This window comes from Columba livia, chromosome 21, assembly GCF_036013475.1.
Source record: "Columba livia isolate bColLiv1 breed racing homer chromosome 21, bColLiv1.pat.W.v2, whole genome shotgun sequence".
NCBI classification, from domain to species: Eukaryota; Metazoa; Chordata; class Aves; order Columbiformes; family Columbidae; genus Columba; species Columba livia.
The window spans coordinates 4,520,031-4,540,675 of record NC_088622.1 but is presented as its reverse complement, the minus strand read 5'-3'; the positions used below and the strand labels follow the sequence as shown (position 1 = coordinate 4,540,675).

Here is a 20,645-nt window from a genome sequence, read left to right as displayed (position 1 = left end):
AAAAGTCGAACTCTTCCTAGTCAAGACATATGTCTTCAACTGAACTGAGTCACAGGAGCTGGAAAGTGTATTAAGGTGTGTGTGAATTGTGTTTCAGGGGTGGGACCTCATATGCTCATCTGTAAGAGACTGTGAACTTGAAAGATAACTAATATACTAGAACTTTCAGAAATGAAAGTTTAACTGCACTGAAAAGACAAGTAAAAAAACAGTTTAGGAGAACTGGTGGAAGTTTATAACATTTCGTAGGCGTTTTTTAAAGAAAATAAAGAACAATTATTGAAAATAAGATAATTTACATTATAATTTTTATTTCCAAAGCTTGGATTGATATTGTAGTTCATGGCACATGAAAGAAACAGAAAAGCAAATATATTTAAGTTGACCTGCTTAGCAAATATTGACCATATGGATTACTGTGATTTTCACACCAAACATTTCAGTGCCTCAGAGTTTGAAGAACAGAACGTGTTGCCACCACTTGATGTACAAAGCCTTTGCTCTGATCTCTGTGCATTCGGGTCCTGCTGCACTAAATATGCCACAGAAAAGCTGTAGACTCCCAAGGTGTGTTATACCTCAGTAACACACTCTGATCTAGTGTTGCACATGTTATCAAACAAGCCAACTATCCAGTTAGCAAATCAGACAGTTGGAAAGAAAAGAAAAAAAAGTATAAACTAGTTCAGAAGCCTCTACATGTCAGCTCTAAAGCGTGCTGAGTAACTGCTTAAAGTGACCCATCAAAACTGGGTATTTTCCAAGCACCCTTTAATTCAGGATGTGTATTTCAATCCCTGCGTGTCTCTGCAACAAGACAGGAAATTCCTGGTGCAACAGTCAGATGAGCAAGCGTTTAGTTGGTAGGTCAGTTCCAGCTGGGCCTACCATATTTTGCCACATAAGTATCAAGAGCGGACAATCTGTATCAATAGCAGAAAGATTTTAGCTTCCAGTATCTAATATTTTCTAACTTCGTAAATAACTGTTTCTCTCTGAAGCCAATCCTCCTTTTTGATACATCGTTTAGTAGCGAACATGCCACAAGCACTTCACCAGCCAAAAACTTGAAAGATTCTGGATATGTGTTTTTAAATAAATGCATTAAAAAAATGGAATGTGAAATAATCTTTGGTAGCGTTTAAAAATCAAGCTAGCGTATATTACCTGCAAATCACTTTTCAGATGTAAATCTCATTGCTGCTGCGGTTTTTTTCTTACTGCATAATCTTTTTTGTTCCTCTAGTAAATTCCTGGTTAGTAAAAATCCTATTAAATGTTCCATACTCTGTAGTCTGGGGCAGGGAAGGAGTCCTTAGAGTTGTGTGGGATCCCCATAGACCTGGAATTCTTTGACCATATTTTCCATGGATCATCTCCTCACAGCACTACAGGAGTTGTCTTTGGTTCTTATGAAATAAGAAGCACTTGTGTTTTCTGGTGCAGAATGGCATGGTTGCTTGTTTCAACTATTTTCAGGGCCTGTAAAAGAAAAACCACAGACGTTTGTTGTTTGTAGTTACACATGTGTTATGTGATCTTTTTTCCTCCCTTGTCTTTCCTGTCACCACTTTATTTCTCTTCCTAGTTCATATTTTGCTTTCCCCTATCCCTGTTACTGGAATTATAACTTGTTTCCTGCCACTGACTAATGCTGGATGAATAGTTTTTGTTAAATGGAATGTGGTTTTCTTACTACTTCAGAGTTTATAAAGCTCTTTAGATTTACATGGCACCAGTTAATCTTATTGCTACCAAAAGAGCTTCCACAGATGTCCAGAGTGATAAGACTAAGATCTCTTGTCAGTGTTCATACATTGTCCAGCGCTTCCAGAAGCTGGCCCTGTAGTAATTCATAGTGAATTTTAGCTCTGTGCAGTAAAGTAATCCAAACCCCATGCACCTGATGGGTATAACAACATGCATGCAGTGTCTGACATTGTTCTGGAGTGTGTGAGGGGGTTTAATCACCTACAAGGCATTGGCAGCTCTTGCTGAATCAATAGGTGCTGTATAACACGAAAAAAAGTTATTTTGTCAAAATAGAAGCATTATACATATCCAGAGCGATTCCTGTGACCTTGCTCAGAGGATGATGCTTGTTTGAAAAGACTGATTAGCAATTTACTTACGAGTACCTGCCTGACATCTTCCTTACAACAGCAATTATTATTCCTGCAAGGATTCCAACTGCAACTATGATTCCAATGATTATTCCAACCAGTGCAATTGTTTCCAGGCCACCTGAAAGAGGAAATTGGGAATGTTGGCATGTTTCTCATGAAGACCGTTGATAAGAGGCTGTTGATAGAACTGACACTTGTCCTGCTGCATCCCACCCCTTGGGGAAAATTTCCTTCTGTCTTGTAAACTCTGAAGCAGGTTTGGCATATCCAGCGGGGTTATTTGTCACCTGCAAATGTGCCCTTGTGCTGTAGGGCTCCGTACAGATGTGGCCATGGAGAAAGCAATCAGGTGAACTAGAGGAGGCAGATCGGGGAGTAGATCATGTCTTCTCCCAAAACTTTTATTTAAGAATGACATGGGCAAGGCTAGTGGCTTCTAGAAGGTGTTGCCTGGCAGTTAACTTCTCCCTTGTCTTTGTAAGCAGTTCTTTTGTTTAATACCTTTTTCAGTTTTCTCTGGTTCCCCACTCCGTCCACCTGTGAAGCCAGAAAGAGAATAATTACTTAATCACTCAGCTTTGTGCAGGGTTTTGCATCTCAATTTATAATGCTATATCCAAGGAAAACTTCTAGCAACTATATCACCATGTCTTGAGGGCTGTGTAATAGGTTGTTCTTTGATAGGACAATTGAACAATTGAAAACCTTGAGAGAATGAGAGCAAAGAGCACTCTGAAGTAGTAGAAATTAAAATCTAAGGGACTGAATGTGATTTAATATGTACCAGTGAAAACAGAATGCGATCACATTAGCATCAATAAGAACATACCTGGTATAAAATAATTCTAATTAAGACAGAGATCAGATTTTAATTGCCTGAGACTGATTCATGCTGATACAATTTTGCCTTGCTCTCAGTGTATTTGCAGAATATCAGCCTTTTGCACTGATCTGCTGCTCACTGACTGCTGTATAAATGTGGGTGCAATTCGCTTTGCATACGTGTGACAGTAATTTGTGTCTCTCCAGGAAAAATAAGGCAGAGAACTTGGCAAAAATCAAAAGGGCAGGCAGGTTATAACAGTTGTGTTTCCTGCATTTGAGGATCTTTGAGGTGGTAAAAAAAAAATCTGAAGAGCTGTTTGATTTCCATACTAATCATCTGAAAAGAAAGCAAAGGCTTCGGAGAGTTATTGCCTGCCTTGGGGTAGAACTGAGAGTTTAGTAGATGGCAGTAGAACTTTGATATAATAAAATAGAAGTGACTTTCTTACCATCGACAGTTTCTGTGTTAGTTTCGTAACCAGTAGAATGCTCACTGTCTTCACTTGTGGCAAACGCACTTTCTGTGGTCATCAGTTCTCCAAACTCCAAGAGATTTGTTGCGTGGTGCAGTCTTGTGGGCAGCTACAGGAATTGGGAGGAAAAAGGAAAAGAAAAGCTCAGTACATTCAAGCTATGTATATGAAACAAGCATTTAAATTTCTCGGCCTGTCAGGTGCCCTATGGATGCTTGTTTAGCTATTACCTCTTGTCTTTGACTTGTGTAAAGTGCCAAAAAAAAGGTGATTTGTCTTTGCTGCTAGAGGCTTTATAAATCGGGTGAGGTCTACGCTGGACTACAAAAGGTGTAGGAGAGGACTGCACACCTGCCTTTTTTCGTGGTCTTGTTTCTTTTAACTTTAGTTTGTGTTTGGTTCAGCTGATCGGAGGCAGCTCGGTGGGTCCTGATTAAACAAAATCTTCGACGTACAGAGAAGCCTTTTTTTGTATTTTTTTTTTTTTTTCTCTCAATCAGGCACTTTCATTCTTGAAAGACCCGGAAGCTCCCGGGAAGTCGTGCTTGACCAACCTCATTGACTTTTATGAGGACATAACAAGATGGATGGATGATGGCAGAGTGGTGGACGTGATCTACCTTGACTTGAGTAAGGCATTTGACACAGTCTCCCACAGCATCCTCACAGCTGAACTGAGGAGTGTGGTCTGGATGAGTGGGTAGTGAGGTGACTGCGAACTGGCTGAAGGGAAGAAGCCAGAGAGTCGTGGTCAATGGGCAGAGTCCAGTTGAGGCCTGGATCTAGTGCAGTGCCTCAGGGGGCAGTGCTGGGGCCTGTATTGTTCAATATATTCATCAATGATTTGGACGAGGGAATAGAGTGACTGTCAGCAAGTTTGCTGATGACACCAAGCTGGGAGGAGTGGTGACACTGGAAGCTGTGCTGCCATCAGAGACCTGGACAGGCTGGAGAGCTGGGCAGGGAAAAATGTAATGAAATAGAACAAGGGCAAGTGTAGAGTCTTGAATCTGGGTAGGAACAACCCCAGGTTCCAGTATAAGATGGGGAATGACAGTACCAGGAATATGAAATCTAAATAAGGGAGCCTTACTTAGAATTATACTCACCAGGGTTGATAATTCTTCAAATTCTGTGTCATTTCTGTCTCTGAAATCAATTTTTGCACTTTCTTCTCCTTCTAGAACTGAGCTTGCTGAATAGAATTTTAGAAAATGAGTTAGGATTTTACTTGATACTCACATATTCTGGCTACTTAGACATCTAAACTTTGTTACATATAAGATCAGTGTAATGCTAAGTCTCCCTGCCCCTGTGCACTTTCAGCTCAGTGCCAGCTGCAACCTTTTAAATTTAGAACTATCATTAATAAATATGGGTGTAGCTGTAGTTAACAAAATATTCTTTGCTCCCAAAACTCATTTTTGAACCAAACCAACAATTTTTCACCCACCTCTAGCAATGTAAGACTCCGAGCTTTGTCCCATCACCAAGAGACTAAACACTGATCTAAACTTAGGTTTCTAATTCCATGTTTACTCAAGTAAATAGAATTTTATGGTCTTATACATTTAGAAGCCTGAATACAGATACACTTTCTATTTAAGAGCTAAAAGGGTGTGCTTTAGTACTTTAGGCAGTTGAAGATGAAGAACGTATATTCATGTTATGCCAACATGAGACCTAATATAGTGGCTAATTAAGCCACCCAGTCTCCCCAAAATTGCCCTTTTTTTCTTCTTCTCCTTGAAGCAGCCTTGAAAATGTTGTATGTTAACACCAAGCAGCTTATTCAAAGAAGCTGCCTGTATTCTTGGCATGGCAGTAGCTTTCAGCCCTGATAGTCAAGGCAGGAAAAGAAACAAAGGTGTAGAGAATTAGTGAAATGTCACAAAGAAACATGAAATAATTCTTCTTTGTGTGATCAAGTTATTGCAGATTCTTGGCAACAAGTGACGTGTAGAGAAGCTATTTCAGTGCTGCGTTTGACCTCAGTGCACGGTGATTGACAAAAGGAGGTGGCCCAGATTAATCCTGCCTAATTTTAGGTGCTTAATAAAGGTGCCTAAATAAGGTGTCTGCCTGCCCTCGTCTTTTAGAGCCTGTAGGGAAAGATAAATACTGCCAGAAGGTGCTTTGGGTCATCCTTGGAAGTGCTGCCTTTTCTGAACTGTAAAGGGAAGCCACAATAATACGGTTTCCCTCTTAACTTCCTAAAGCTCACAGGTACAACTGATTTCTGTCCATGTGGAGATTTTGTCCCAGGCCTGTCCAATCTGCATAATACTGTGGTCAAGCTGGGCTCCTGTATTTGCTGGAGAATAGTCCCTGGACTATATTTCCAGGTTTATTTTCCTCGACAGACAGGGGAAGTGCTCTGGGTGCTAGTTAAGCAGTCACTACTGAACTATTACCAAAAGAAAGACCAGGAGGTAATTTGTTACCAGTGTATTGCATTTGCAGGAAGGAATATTTGATACTCGACAAGCTGTTGTCAGACAAAGTCATGATAGAGGGAAAAAATATTTACATGAAACTGAGGGAAATACTGGGCATGAAACATTTTTCCCACTACCACACAAATATAGTGCTGGCATCAGAGAGATGTAAATGGGATGTAAGGGTGTGTGTGCTTTACTCATTTGTTTCATTTGATGTGGGCCAACCGTAGCGAGAGCTATAGGGTTAAGTAGTGCTTCTGCATGTGTTCTTAATATTATCTTGGAGGAGGTTGTAAATCAAAGCAGTGCCTGCAGTGCTGGGATTCTCTAGCTCCGTGGCCTCTTCTGTCCACAGCTTTACATTGCTGCGGATGGGAATTCATCACTGCATCTCTTTCTGCCAAAGTTCCAGCTGGGTGCGTTTCAGTTCAAAGTCCCCAGCTGCTATCAGGCTGCAACTTCTCACACCAGCAGAAAATCTGATGTCTTTAAAAGTTTAATAGTGCTTTGAAAACAGCCCATGGTTAAGCATCCCATGACCCACTTAGGGAGGATGAGCTCACTACTCGTTGTTATGCATGGAGTGACAGTTTACTAGAAAAACCTCTTAGGGCTGCTTTCAAAGCACAGTGGTTGTGTTGGAAAGGAGAATGAGTTGTAAAACTGTTGTTCATTACCATTCCTTTCAGATATCTCCAAAACCAACAAAGATACTTTTGAAGATGAAGAATGATGTAGGATCTTGTTTCTTTCCCAGCAGTCAGAATAAACGCAGACACCAGTGGGCGAAGGCGGTTGTAACCCTGTGTTTTAGCTTAGTCCTTGAAATAGGAAGCCCTCAAAATCAGATGAGCTTCCATCTCCATATAAGAGACCAGTAGATAAAAATGGCGAACTTTAAAAGATTCCCTGAATCAAGAACTGAAATAGTCTTTGTTGCTCATTGCACTCCTTCAGCTTTATATATTTATAACAGCTTAAAAAATTAACTAGCGGGTTAACTGTCAAACCAAAGCTTTGATCTTAACATTCAAGCTTCTTTTTATCTGTATCTTATTGATATAATATTTTATCTTACCGAGCTGAGCTAGATAGATGCTTTGTGGAATGCTCTCTAGAAAAGCAAGGGAAAGAATTTAGTGGGACGGGTCACTTGGGAGATATCACTCTTGTGTTTCAGATATTACTGGGCTAACTATGTGGAGTTGACTGATGTAGTTCAGGATCTGCTTCCTGAACTGTCACAGCCCCAGTGGTGGTGTTTGAAGAACTGTGTATGCCTGGGTGTGTTAGCCATCCTGTTTTGGCCATATTTTACTCAGTATTCTTTTCCTGATACAGGAATTCCCTTTCCGAGGAAACATTCTTCACCCCAGACCTTAATTTGATTGTGAGCAAAGTGAGTCTTAGTCAGTCTCTCATTATTGGAACCTTGTTCAGTGGTAGTTCGGTGGAAACTTTTATTCATGGTCTTGGAAGTTTTAACTTATCAAATTATACATTTTTGTTATCTGCCTTTTGAATACATAATGTCTCAGCAGCAGCTCTGTGGTTTTCAAATACCATTTTGTCTGTTATTTGGTTTCATCCTAAGTTTGAACATATTCCACAGTCAGATCCAAAACCTACCTCATCAGCTTATTTTTCTCTGAAAGTAGTTTTCCATTATTTTTCTATAATTGCTTAAGCATTTTCGGATATTTTTAAGAAGCGTATAGTTGTCTCTTTTTTGCGTGTGAAATGGTTCAACGCTGCCAAATCCAGGCTACAACATTTTTTGGACTTTGAGGTTTTGAAGAATATAATATAGTGGATTCTGGGGTTTGCCTTCTGGATTTTGAGCCTATGGACAGTTAACATTTTCAGGCCTCAGAAAGGCAAGGAAGTTTCTTAATGAGAACTGAAATTCTCATTTGTACCTGTGGCTCCTGCAGAATTCCTGACATGTGCAGCATCCTGAGCCTGTTTAGGGCCATGACATTGGCATTTTTTCTTTCTCTGTTAATCCTTTCTGGAAGTTGGTGTTGTATATCATGCCATGATAACAAAGCGCCCTGGCATATGTTTAAGTGTCTAGACTTGTCCAGAGAGAGTATGTGCTGTCTGTCTTTAAGCTGAAGTGCTTAATGCAGTTTTCTTATACAAAACCTCCCAGCTTTGCTTAAGATAATGAAGGAAGCTGCATGACAAAACACCATGAACTTGGGAAAGTATCTGCCAGAAATGCCAAAAATGGTCACAACGCGCAAGGAAAGATTTAGCTCAGCCTTATTTGGAGGATGGCTGACTGTGTTCAGGTATTCCATGTCGCTCACGATGACAACGTTTCACTGAATTGTCAGAAACGTTTCCTTTGGTCACCACACCCCACTCCAGATGGTTTCTATTGCTGCGGCGGGTTTAGCCAAAGGAACAAAGCCGAAGTTTAAACCTTCAGTGCCAAGTGGCAAAGAGCCACTCAGCTGCTTCTGAAGCAAATCACGTGGCTTCCGAATGTTACAAAATTCTATGTTGCCCATATGTAGAATACACACAGAAAAGCAAAACAGAATATAACTGGGCAGATAGAGAGAAAAATAACTGTGCTTCTAGTGCTTGCTGTGTGCATATGAGCTACAACCAGTGTTGTGAAATAAAACCACAAGACTGCAAACTGGCTGAAGGGAAGAAGCCAGAGAGTCATGGTCAATGGGGCAGAGTCCAGCTGAGGCCTGGATCTAGTGCAGTGCCTCAGGGGGCAGTGCTGGGGCCTGTATTGTTCAATATATTCATCGATGATTTGGACGAGGGAATAGAGTGACTGTCAGCAAGTTTGCTGATGACACCAAGCTGGGAGGAGTGGTGACACTGGAAGCTGTGCTGCCATCAGAGACCTGGACAGGCTGGAGAGTTGGGCAGGGAAAAATGTAATGAAATAGAACAAGGGCAAGTGTAGAGTCTTGAATGTGGGCAGGAACAGCCCCAGGTTCCAGTGTAAGTTGGGGAATGACCTACTAGAGAGCAGCGTAGGGGAAAGGGACCTGGGGGTCCTGGGGACAGCAGGGTGACCATGAGCCAGCACTGGGCCCTTGTGGCCAGGAAGCCAATGGTACCTGGGGTGGGTTAGAAGGGGGTGGTCAGTAGGTCAGAGAGGTTCTCCTGCCCCTCTGCTCTGCCCTGGGGAGACCACACCTGGAATATTGTGTCCAGTTGTGGCCCCTCAGTTCCAGCAGGACAGGGAACTGCTGGAGAGAGTCCAGCGCAGCCACCAAGATGCTGAAGGGAGTGGAGCATCTTCCATGTGAGGAAAGGCTGAGGGAGCTGGAGGAGACTGAGGGGTGACCTCATTCATGTTTACAGATATCTAAAGGGGAAGTGTCAGGAGGATGGAGCCAGGCTCTTCTCGGTGACAACCAGTGATAGGACACTAACTGGAATCTGGTTAGGCTTTTACTTTGTTCACAAAAAGATTTTTCGTTAGCTGCTTTACATTGCCACACAGCAAGATCCATTCAAATATGTTTAGTCTGACTTTCATACTAACTAATAACATACTAGCTAATACTTGGATGAGTTTCTTAGTCATAAAACCATTTTAGTATGCATTTGGAATTAAGTGTGTCCCCTTTACAGATTCATCAGCAGCTCATATGCTACTGAAGCCCTCCAAGACAGTCCATGTTTGCCTGGAAGGGTGTACACAGCAGAATTGTGCCCTGATAGGATTATTCTGATGCAATTTATGCTGGATGTTGTAGCGTTTGTAGTCACCAAGTACGAAGATGAAAAAAACATGAGGAAGCCATAAAGCAACAGGGGAATACAGACAGCATCACAGTTTCTATTTCGTTTGAGAGTCCTTGGCCAGACTTCTGAGACAGTGAGTAAATTTGTGTCTCTTCTCATTTGTTTCTCTTTTTAACATCCAAACATACATATACTCCCAATCCTACAACTTTTTCTGAAGTGCTGTGCAGGAAGCTGTGCACCACGTAGCTCTGTGAGCTTTGCTGCAGCATTATTTCAAACCGAGGGTACGGTAGGTGCACACGCAAACTGGCAGAGGCCCTTTCAGAGGCTGCCTGTCCGCAGCGTGGAGCTGGGATGCGCTGAAGAGCAGGACCTGGCAGCATTTGAGTTCCATCCTCTAGTCCCTGACCACATCCAGACAAAAAGCAAACAAACCAACAAAACAAACGTGCAACTGAGACAGACCATATGCTGGAGCTGGGTAAACAGCAGTCATTCCTGTGGTACGCGTGGATGTATGGCTTGCCTCAGATGACACAGGGAGGGAACACTGCATGCTTCTGTCCGAGCCCAACAGCCTGCGTGCTGTGGGTTCTCCTTCCTTCACTGTTTTTTATTATCTATTAAAATGCTCTTTTATCTCTTTAGATTCTGAACTGCTTATTTTTGCAGATGCTTTAAAAGTACTGGATCTGGGGTAAATGCGTGGGTTCAGTGGAAACCATTGAATTACAGGAGCTGAGAATCAGGCCTCTTCATTTCGTTTTCACTGTGCAGCTTGAGTTAATGAAAGGTCCACTTGTGAGGTTTTAAATATGATTTCCTTTTAAAGCAAAGTTACACAGATTCAAAAACTAATTTTTTGAGATACAGATGGGCAAACCTCTCTGCTTTCCCAGTCACGAGGAGAAAGCAATATTTATTTGTTCTGCTGGGCTTTTATTAAGACATTGCAAAGTACAGACACACTAATTTGCACACTGAGATCCAATAAGATGGTTTTTGTGATAATTAAGTTTTGGTTATTGGCCATATGGAGCTACAATCGTATCATGATAATGTAGTTTACAAGAGGCCAGTATTGGGGACACACATACAAGTACATTCATTGTTTGTGATGCAGCCTCATAGAGGATGAAAGGTTTTGTCACGCTTATTTATTAGAAAACTGGGTCCATTTCGGAGTCACATATACCATTCATTTTAGTTGTTCATTTTATGTACTAGCAGCAGTTACAGAATGTGATTTCCAGAAGAGTTTAGAGTCACCTAACTTTATTGTTTGGGTTTGCCACTGAACTGCTAACACAGTTTGGGTAAATCAAGATACGTTTGAAAAAACCCTTTCTTGTGATTTTGTCGATTCTGGTTTTTACGATTTTGAAAAACGTATAATTTTTTTTTAGTCTTTCATGGTTCACTGTAAACTTCTGTTTCCATTCTTACCATATAGACACTTCTCATGTGAATTATCCTGTCCATGAGCTTACTTGTAGTCTGAAACAAATGTGAATTAAGATGACCTAGAATAAACCTGTTTAATTTTGAGACTTGCATAAGGAGGTATAATCTAGTATTTGCCTCTAGGTAAGATCAGGCATGGAGAGTTGATACAGCTCAAGTGCCATGTGGTAACTTGTTTAACGATCATGTTAACTTCTGTTCATGTTATGCAACAGCCCATAATCTTCTTTGCGATGATACTTGCACCTTGGGAAGGGGTTCAAATTAGGAAATGTGTTGCCTCTCTGAAGCACTCATTGGAATGCTTGTGCTTTTAATTGTTTTATTAATTATTGGTTGTCACCGAGAAGAGCCTGGCTCCATCCTCCTGACACTCACCCTTTCTATATCTGTAAACATGAATGAGGTCACCCCTCAGTGTCCTCTTGTCCAGCTCCAGAGCCCCAGCTCCCTCAGCCTTTCCTCACACGGGAGATGCTCCACTCCCTTCAGCATCTTGGTGGCTGCGCTGGACTCTCTCCAGCAGTTCCCTGTCCTGCTGGAACTGAGGGGCCACAGCTGGACACAAGATTCCAGGTGTGGTCTCCCCAGGGCAGAGCAGAGGGGCAGGAGAACCTCTCTGACCTACTGACCACCCCCTTCTAACCCACCCCAGGTACCATTGGCTTCCTGGCCACAAGGGCCCAGTGCTGGCTCATGGTCACCCTGCTGTCCCCAGGACCCCCAGGTCCCTTTCCCTTACGCTGCTCTCTAATAGGTCTAACTTATACTGGAACCTGGGCTTGTTCCTGCCCAGATACAAGACTCTACACTTGCCCTTGTTATATTTCATTACATTTCTCCCTGCCCAGCTCTCCAGCCTGTCCAGGTCTCTGATGGCAGCACAGCTTCCAGTGTCACCACTCCTCCCAGCTTGGTGTCATCAGCAAACTTGCTGACAGTCACTCTATTCCCTCGTCCAAATCATTGATGAATATATTGAATAATACAGGCCCCAGTACTGACCCCTGAGGCACTGCACTAGATCCAGGCCTCAACTGGACTCTGCCCCATTGACCACGACTCTCTGGCTTCTTCCCTTCAGCCAGTTCGCAGTCACCTCACTACCCGGAAGCTCACATATGAAGAGTTAAGTGAATTGATAAGCTAATTCTCTTCCACATCAGTATAGTATTTTATGCTTTTACAGCTTTCTTATACCTTGCTTTATGTAGCCCAATTAAAGGAGCTTTTATCCTTTCATTTGGAAACCATCTTGCTGACTTTAGGACCCAATAGTCCCAATAGTCCTGTTAAGAGCAGCACAAACCTGGGAAATTGTTCCAGTTTGAGCCCCAAACCCAAGTCAGACAAGTAGATTTATGCTTTGACAGACTAGTGGGTTGAGTTTCGAGTTATTCTTTTCAGAGCACTGGCACTTGGAACACGTTCTGTAGCAACAGGAGCTGTATTTCACTGCGGTGGACATACTTTGCACACACATCATACATCAGGCACGTCGCCTGTGGCTGGTTCATTCATAATGAGTCAAACGCTACGCAGAAAAAAATAATTTGAATGTGGTATTCCTGGAATCAAGTACTGATTGGGGTAATTCTGATTTACTGTTAAAAAATCAGACCCTTCTCCTTTAGCTTTAAAAAGACTTAAACATGTTTTACCGAAAATTATAGCCTGTGTTTTTCATGTAAAATTCAAAAGAAACAGTTTGCCGAATAAACTTTTTCTGAGTAGAGACAAAACCACTTTTCAATTCTCTTACGTAATAATTTTTCCTGGTTTAGTTTCCCTCACTTGAATGTATTAATTATGGCTAAGTTAGTATTAGCAAAGCCCTGCGTAAGGCTCCAGTTCTAAGCTGTTGTGATGCCTCCAAGTACAGAAGCCAAACTCTTGAATGGAAAGATTTATAAGTTACTTTTGCAGGGAGTTTCACCACCTAAATGTCAGCTACAGCAAAATTACTGCTTGCAGTCCCCTTTGCTTATATTACAGGGAAAGCGAAGACATTTCCAAGGGCTGTTGATGAAATCCCTTCCCAGGCTGCTCCCACCGTTCTCCTTCCCTTACACAGACAGAGAAAATCCTTTTCTATCAGACCAGAACTCAGGCTATTTGAAAACTTGGTGTTTCCTTCCTGATTACAACCATCGCAGATGCCCAGTAATAGCATCAGAACTCAAAAGAAAGTTTTATAAACAGGACAGAGCAACTATATTGCCTATGAGTAAGTACATAAACCGTTAAACTACAGGAAAACATGGGAATAATTTTAGCCAAAGTTTCTCCTTACCTTCTTCAGCAAGTGCTACGAAAGGCACACTCCCTAGAACGAAGATGAAGAGTTGAAGTTTAATAAACATCTTTGATCAGCTTGGGGAATAGCTTTCCAATCCTCAGAGCAGATGGTTTCCAATTCTGATTAATTTTTTGAGAGGCAGGGAAGAATTGAGATCACAAAAAGAAATCACTGCAAAAAAATGCTTTGGTATTCCAAATATTCCTTTTAACTGCTGTAGTCTAAAGGGAGAAGGTTTTCCCAGATGATAACTATACAACTAAAGAAAAATGAGTGGAGTCGGCATTATTTTCTTTAGCCAAGGGGTGGGAGCGTGCCTAAGGTGGTCCTCAAAGAAGAGCCAGGCCCGCCCTCCGCCTCTGTTTGGTCAGTACTGGAATGATGATCTCAGCCCAGGTTTAAAGTTACAGGAGCTGTTGTGGCTTTCAGAAGACTTTTATTTAGCAAAGGGGGAAAGGGTATTTAAGCAGAGCGAGGTATTCAGGGAGCTCCTTCTGCAAACCGTCCTTAAAAATATTTAAGGAACAACACTAAGGACATTTTTCCTGTTATTTCCAGCAGTGAACTGATGTTTGTTTCATTTCAAAGTGAGCCCCCATGTTTATCTGAGCAATGTGGTACTGAATGTGCACTTAGGGATACTGAAATAATTTTAGGACAGGTTATTTAATTGTGCAGTAAATACTGTCTGAATTTTTCTGCTTGTCCACGTCTCTCAGTGTGTGTCCTCAAGTGACATCCCAGCTGTGCTCTAGCATTTATCTCTGCCCACAGGCTTGCTGGCCTCTGTGTGCTAATATCACCCTACAGAGATGGAGGATTTTTCCCTTTCATACATAACTTAGTAGTACAGCTGCGTAATGGTCTGTTCCAGACTAGTTACTTTTTTCTTGTACATGTTTCTGTGCATCATCATCATGGGATGGATGCAAGGCAGCTCTGTGTGTTTTTAATCACAACGGTTAAAGGGAGGAGATGGAAAGGGTCTCGAGTACAAGCAGCCCTTATATTTTCATTTCATAACTTGTCCTTTCTATCTGATGGTTGCAGTCATTTGCTCAGCCTTGTGATGAGGGGGTTAAGCTGTCTCTAGGTCAGTAAGAGCCAAGAATGAGATGTAGCTGGGGGAGTAGGAGGATAGTGACTATATCCTGCAAAGTGTTCTGCCTCAGTGGCACAAGTGTGGGATGGTGTGTTTTCCTCTGAATCAGCCAGTGTTGCAATATGAACCCAGGAGCACTGAAGTCAATGGAAAACTCCCTGTTGTCATAAATGGACTTGGAATCAGGCCTTTAATTGGAAATTTTGTCTGACAGTTTATCCTGGAACTGATTGCATTTCTCTGCTGAATGAAATAATCCGTATGTGTACATATAATTCATTTAAATTGCAAAAGCCCAGCTCCAGATTTACTTTCCCTGCAAGTGAACACCACTATGATCCAGAAAATAAGGAATATTAGACAGAGCCAGGTGTGACAGTGAACTGTGGGGATGAGGCTGATGCAGCGTCTGGGGTAAATGGGCTGGAGAGAAGGGGCTGTTGTTACAGAGCTCCACGTGTAGCATGAACCTGGTAATTGTACTTAATCTCAGATAACAATAAAATTATTCTAATTTTCTTGAAGCATCTCAGGGATGATTCCCTTTTTCACTACAGCTATCTCTAAAACAAAAGGAATTATATATCTATATCAAGGTCTAAACTTTTTAGGGCTATATTGCCAGAATGGGTATTTGATTTATTTTTTATAGAAACCCTTTGGGGACACCTGTGTCTTTTAGGACTGATGTTCAGGAGTGCCAAGCATGCAGAGCTCCTGGAAATGGTCTGAGCCTGTTCCTGCTTGTCCCATCTGTAAACTGGGGCTCTGGTGTTTCAAACTGGACAGAAGCTACTTTCTACTGGTTTGTGTTACGTGTCAAAAGCGCCTCCTTAAACATCAGTTATGAAAAATGCAAACTATGAATAGAATTTAAGTTGTATTTCCACTTCCAGAACAATTTGTTTTGTGGGCATTCTCTGCTTGTGGCTTATACAATGTTTTCTAAGACTAAATCTATGATGTAAAGGATTCAAAAACTGAAATGGTCAACTCTGTACAGCATGATTGGCTGAAAATTTGCCCCAAAGTAGAGCAGAGTTACCTTGTTGAAAGCAGATAATAGAAAACTGGTTGCTGTCGTTCTGGGTCTCCTCTTCTTTAAAGTAACAGAATATTTCCTCAGACTGAATTGTGTGGTTTTTGTATTTCAGCACCTGCCAAAAGGGGTGGCTTTGGTTGCAAATGGAAAACAGGAAACGGCCTGAAAATTAATAAAGCTTGCAGAAAACAGTTTTTATGCTTCTGACCAAATATTGCAGGGCCTGCAGCTGCCCCCAGGGTATAGAAACAGGAAAGCTGGCAACAGAAAGAGACGGTGGCTTTCAGTTACAGAGCAGATTTGCCAAGGACATAATTAAAAAGGATGCTGAATTTACGCTTTTTGAGTGTATTTTTAATGAAAGAGTAGCAAAGGAAAATATGGATTTATTTATTGTGTACTAGAGATGTTGTAAGCTAAGATTTCATTTGTGTTGGATGTGGTTCTGTAAAGATAAATTCTAACAGCACAGGGATCTGCACGTTGATGGAAAATTCTGTAACCAGTCAGATAAAAGCCAGGACACTCAAATCTGTCACCATGCTGCAATCTCTGATGACTTAGGGAACTCTGCAGGAAAATAGAGGGATAATTTGGATATTCCTTTCATGAGATGAGACATTTGTGTGGCATTTTTGTGTGTGTGTGTATAGAGAGAAGTTGTTCATATGTGTATGTGCACATACTCAGGTCTGCATAGTGGACTTTAAACTGAGAGTATGGAGGGTTGCGTTCCCATCTTATGGAGATATTTACATGGAAGTCAAAGATTCTTTGAAGGCTTTTGCAGAAATACAGACCCCTGCCCTCAGAAATGGTTCTTACCTTCTGTTATTCACAAATTGTTGAAGTCCATGGTATCTCTTCATTGATTTGCATAGGCCTTAAATAGCTGTGGCTTTGTGGTAGCTCTTGGGTTTGAGTCTCTGTGCTTTTAGTTTCTATTATTTCTTGAAATGCATTTCAAATGCAAGATACAAGAATATATATTAGCCTCACTTTAGCTTTTAAAATGTCAATCCAGAAGTTTCTTGTTGGGCAGATGTCAAGAGTGGGAGAAACGGAGGATGCAGCTTTTACCCTATGTATGGTTCATGCATCCTTTCCTGACTTTGTGTAGTCAGACTTGCAGCTGGTACAAGAGAGAAGAATTCACTGCCCAAAAAGTGTGTCCTATAGGAAGGGGTTGTTATCAGTATAGACAAACTCAAATATTTATATCATGCAGCTATTTTTAAGATAAGCAACTATAAATCAAACCCTGCTCCTTGACCATCTGTGCTCCTGACAGTAAAATACTGTGTGCACACATGTGTGAGCAGCCCTGGCTGTCAGTTGTAAAGAAGAGATGATGGAATCAGAAAACTGCAGCAATGCTAGAAACTGGAGATCTTGGGCAGGAATAGTAATGATATTTATTGGTCAGTTTTAGAGATGGAGCTAGATTTTCAGCTGCTGTAACTCAGAGCTTCACCAGAATCAATATATATCAGTGTTCACAAAGCAGTGTTCCCCTCTATGGGGCACAGAGGAAACCTAAAATATGTTATGATCTGATAAATGGGCACTGGCTCAGCGTGGGCTCCTGGGCTATACAGGAGGCTGATGGAGAAAGCAATCCTGAAGCAGCCCTATCCCGTCCTGGCCAGGAAATGCAGATCTATTGAATTGACTCTAAAGAAGCTGGTGTTTAAGGGAATAGCAGTAAGCAGCTCCGCTTGCAGTAGTTTTGTTTTAGATTTATGGGCAATTGTTCTTTGTACATGCTGCTTCACTCCAAGATGCCGTTTCAGTCAGTCCTGAAAAGACTTGATAAGATGGGCTGGAAGAGGGAAAATGAAAGACCCCTGGAGCAGAGCTGCTGGGCTGCCTTCACAAGAAAGCTTCTTCCTGCAAGAGTTCTCTGGGGCCACACTCCTGAAAACAAATTTCACTGAACGCAACATATAACATTCAGTGTAAGAGCTGATTGTAGGGAGTGGGCACATTCCCGAGGACACACTGGAGCTGGGATCTCTGTCAGTAAGTACTTGGTCCAGAAAAAGTCTCTCTGAAGTCTGCCAGCAGTTGTCTCTACGTGACATACAATGGAGTGACTCAGAGTTAAATGTGGAATGCCCACTCTTTACTACTTTTAAACCTGTGGATGACCACCATGTATTTAACAAAAAATTATAAGGTTGGCTTAGGTTTTCTCAGGTCAGGAGTGTTCTTTTAACAAGAACAGTTATATAAGGAAAGCAAGACAGCAATGGAGCCAAAAAGGGGGGAAAACACACACACACTGTGTACTCAGTTTCTCATTTGCTACAGAATGGTTCTATGAGCTTCTTTGTTAATACTTTCAAAGACTCACTGCTTTATACAGTTTATACGGATAAAGCAAATGTCTGTCATTAGAAATTTGCATGTCCCCTTTTTGTTTAAATACACATTTCTTGGTGTATTTTCAGCACACTAACACAGTGCAACCCTGAGAAGGTGGCTGAGATGACACCTGCTTGGTGTTTGAGCAGGACCCAGCGCAGTCCCTGGCCTATGGGAGGCCGTCCTGCGTCCAAGCAGCCGTCAGCTGTCTGGGCATCGTCAGCGTGGGGCAGGATTTGTGTACAAAGTTGACCTAGAGGAATGTGATTAAACTGGAATTCACAAAGACCTTATCTTTGCATTATTCAAACCATTGCATGAGGTTACTTTTTGTGATATTAACTTGCCACTAATAACTCAAGGGAGAGAAGGGAAGGCAGTTCAAATGCAGGATTTTCCTACCTGAGGGGTAAGCTAATTCATGCTTTCAATTAGGAAATAAATGTTTCATGCTTTGCTCTGCATTTTCAGGACCTGCCTTGCATAAACTAATTCTAGGACACACGGGAGAATGAGACAGTTGCTCTCTTGGAGGTCTGCTCACCACTTTAATAGCCCCAAGCCATCTGCATGTGTCTTTGGATCAAGGCACTATTGTATTGTTAAAATATAAATATTTAAAAGCCCTGCCTTTTAGAAAGGAAATGCTGAAAGCATTTGAGGTGAATATCATCTAACTTTGAAGCTTTGTCCTATTGCTGCTTCTAGTTATTCCCATATGGAACAGTGGGGAAATGGAGGCACTGAGTGCTGTAGTGACTTTTCCAAGTTTACACAGATCAGGAGTGGAAATAAGTGGAAATAAGTATTGCACATTCTTCCTCTGGGGACAACCCTGTCTCTATTCTATAAATTATTTCATTAACTATAAGTAGTGAATCAAGAGGTTTTTTCTTAATTGGACTGTTAATATCTTCTTGGTTTCACTGCAGGAAACTGAACTGGAAGACCATGATTCATGTATTTGTAGGCGTAGGTAGCTGTACAACAAGTACAATGCAAAGAAATGAATGATTTTAATTGCTTGCAGGACTTGATAACAGAGCATCTTTTGTAGCAAGGATTGCTTCTAAAATAAGGGATTTAGATCCATATATCTTATAGCCTGTATGTAAGGGTCAAGACTGGTTTTTAGTAGAACTTTTTGCCTTAGAACATGTATCCAGGGAGTTTGACCGGTACTTTATTAACCCATAGAATATATTGCATAAAACTGTGTGTGCATAAATCTTCCAGAAAGCTCCTGAGGAATTATGGAGCTCTATTCTTGGCTCAGCAGTTGTGACCCTGCACCCTCCTGCCTCTGTCCGATGGCACTGAAGGTAACGACCAGGGCAGCAGCATCAGACCGTACTTTTATAAGTGACAATAAGGTGTCTGCTTCTCTGAGTGATGCCCACTAGCCACGTTATCATTGACAATATTTCAGTATATTATATTTTCTAGGAAGTAATACGTCTAAAGGCAAACTAAAAATCATTAGGGCTTTCTTGAACACTTGCATTAACTAATCCTTTATTAGATTTTTCTTTTTTAGCGTGAAAAGTGCAACTGGAACGATCAGCTTACTCCAAAACTAGCTGTTATAACGCCTCCCAGTGATATAGGTTGTAACTATATTCCTGTGGCCCTATCACAGAGTGCTGTGTGATACCTGGTTGGGATAGGAGCCAGAGAAGACCCTTCTGTGGGTAACAGGTAACTTCTTATGTCATTTTGGTGAGAATAAAGGTCCCACTTGTAGGGACCCAACAATAACAATATGATTAAAAGTAACTTTAAGCTAAGTTCCCCTCCTACCACTATCAAAATCTTTGATCGCTAGTAACTCCAAACACTCCAAACTTGGTTTTTTGGGAGGGCTGCCCAGGTGCTGTATCAATGCTCTGACAGCTCTTCCACGCCTGTGTCCACGACGGTCACATAAGTGCTTTGACACTGATATAGTGCTGGCTGTGGTAGCTTTGAATAATTGAACTGCTCATGCACCGACTGACAAGTTAACTTCAAACCATCATCCTTAAAACCGTCATGATAAAGGAAAAGCAGAAGGCTAGGCTTGTATTTGCAGGAAAAGCAAATACAGTGTTTATAACATAACGTCTGTATCAGAAGAAGCCACATGTGTGATTTTAGCAAGTGTTTGTCTCACTGCAGTCAAGGGACTAAGTAATTTGTGTGTCTGTATCAAGAAAGAAATTGAAGCTTTTCATTACATGCTTAGATAAGGCATTTTGGACCATACGTTGTAGGAGATTACTTTTTGGAAAACTCAGAAGATGATATCCTACTGAGGAATACAGAGAAAATGTAAGAAATAACAAATAAAATCCCTCGTTAAAAACTGAAAACACTTTCTAAAGAGGAAACATAAATTAGCAGTTAAAATGAAACTTTCAAACTTAGTTTTTTGTTGAAAGTGTTTTGTTGGACATTTTTGGCTTTTCTATTTTCAGTCTGCAGCCGTTCCATGAGCCCTAAAAATATCTTTCTGCTTATAGCACAGCCTGAGAAAATGGAGAGTATAGAACATTTCACGTGGTACCATGTGAACAGTATTTTTACCATATTCATCCTCCGTGCCATTAACTTTCTGAAAAATTTACAAGAGCCTGAAGCAAACACACTTTTTCTTCTGGGTTCTCTTCAAATTTGAGATTCAAGAGACTCATTGTATTTTTGTGAGATGTATTTATTCTTGATATTACTAAAGAAAGAAAATGTAGAGCCATCCCAGAGACTGTGGTGACTGTGAACTATGTGTAATGCCAGCACTA

At 41.3% G+C, this 20,645-nt stretch overlaps 2 protein-coding genes across 13 annotated transcripts in view; one reads left to right on the top strand and one right to left on the bottom strand.

The window, feature by feature from the left end:
- The window catches only part of LRRC38 (leucine rich repeat containing 38), a 52,728-nt gene that overhangs the window by 8,012 nt on the left and 24,071 nt on the right, over window positions 1-20,645 (top strand). Inside the window, exon 1 of one of the 9 annotated variants that reach the window (XM_065037618.1) lies at window positions 9,280-9,724. The exons of 7 other annotated variants lie outside the window; for them this stretch is intronic. The gene's annotated coding sequence lies outside the window, so the exon portion shown is untranslated. Of the gene's footprint in view, window positions 1-9,279; window positions 9,725-17,958; window positions 19,567-20,645 lie in introns of those variants that run through there. One more of the 9 variants, XM_021281821.2, reaches the window with a different exon arrangement.
- On the bottom strand, window positions 292-13,713 carry PDPN (podoplanin). Of its 4 annotated transcripts, none has more exons than XM_005514226.3 (6): window positions 13,352-13,713; window positions 4,534-4,619; window positions 3,401-3,533; window positions 2,628-2,663; window positions 2,133-2,244; window positions 292-1,482 (listed from the first exon to the last, which is right to left on the bottom strand). In XM_005514226.3, exons 1-6 carry the CDS (start codon window positions 13,419-13,421, stop codon window positions 1,476-1,478), a joined length of 444 nt encoding a protein of 147 aa, XP_005514283.2. In that variant the 5' UTR covers window positions 13,422-13,713; the 3' UTR covers window positions 292-1,475. The 4 variants fall into 4 exon arrangements, with proteins under 4 accessions (XP_005514283.2, XP_064893694.1, XP_005514284.2 ...); XM_065037622.1 differs by having other exon boundaries at window positions 2,143-2,244; window positions 13,352-13,699; XM_005514227.3 differs by having other exon boundaries at window positions 2,139-2,244; window positions 13,352-13,695.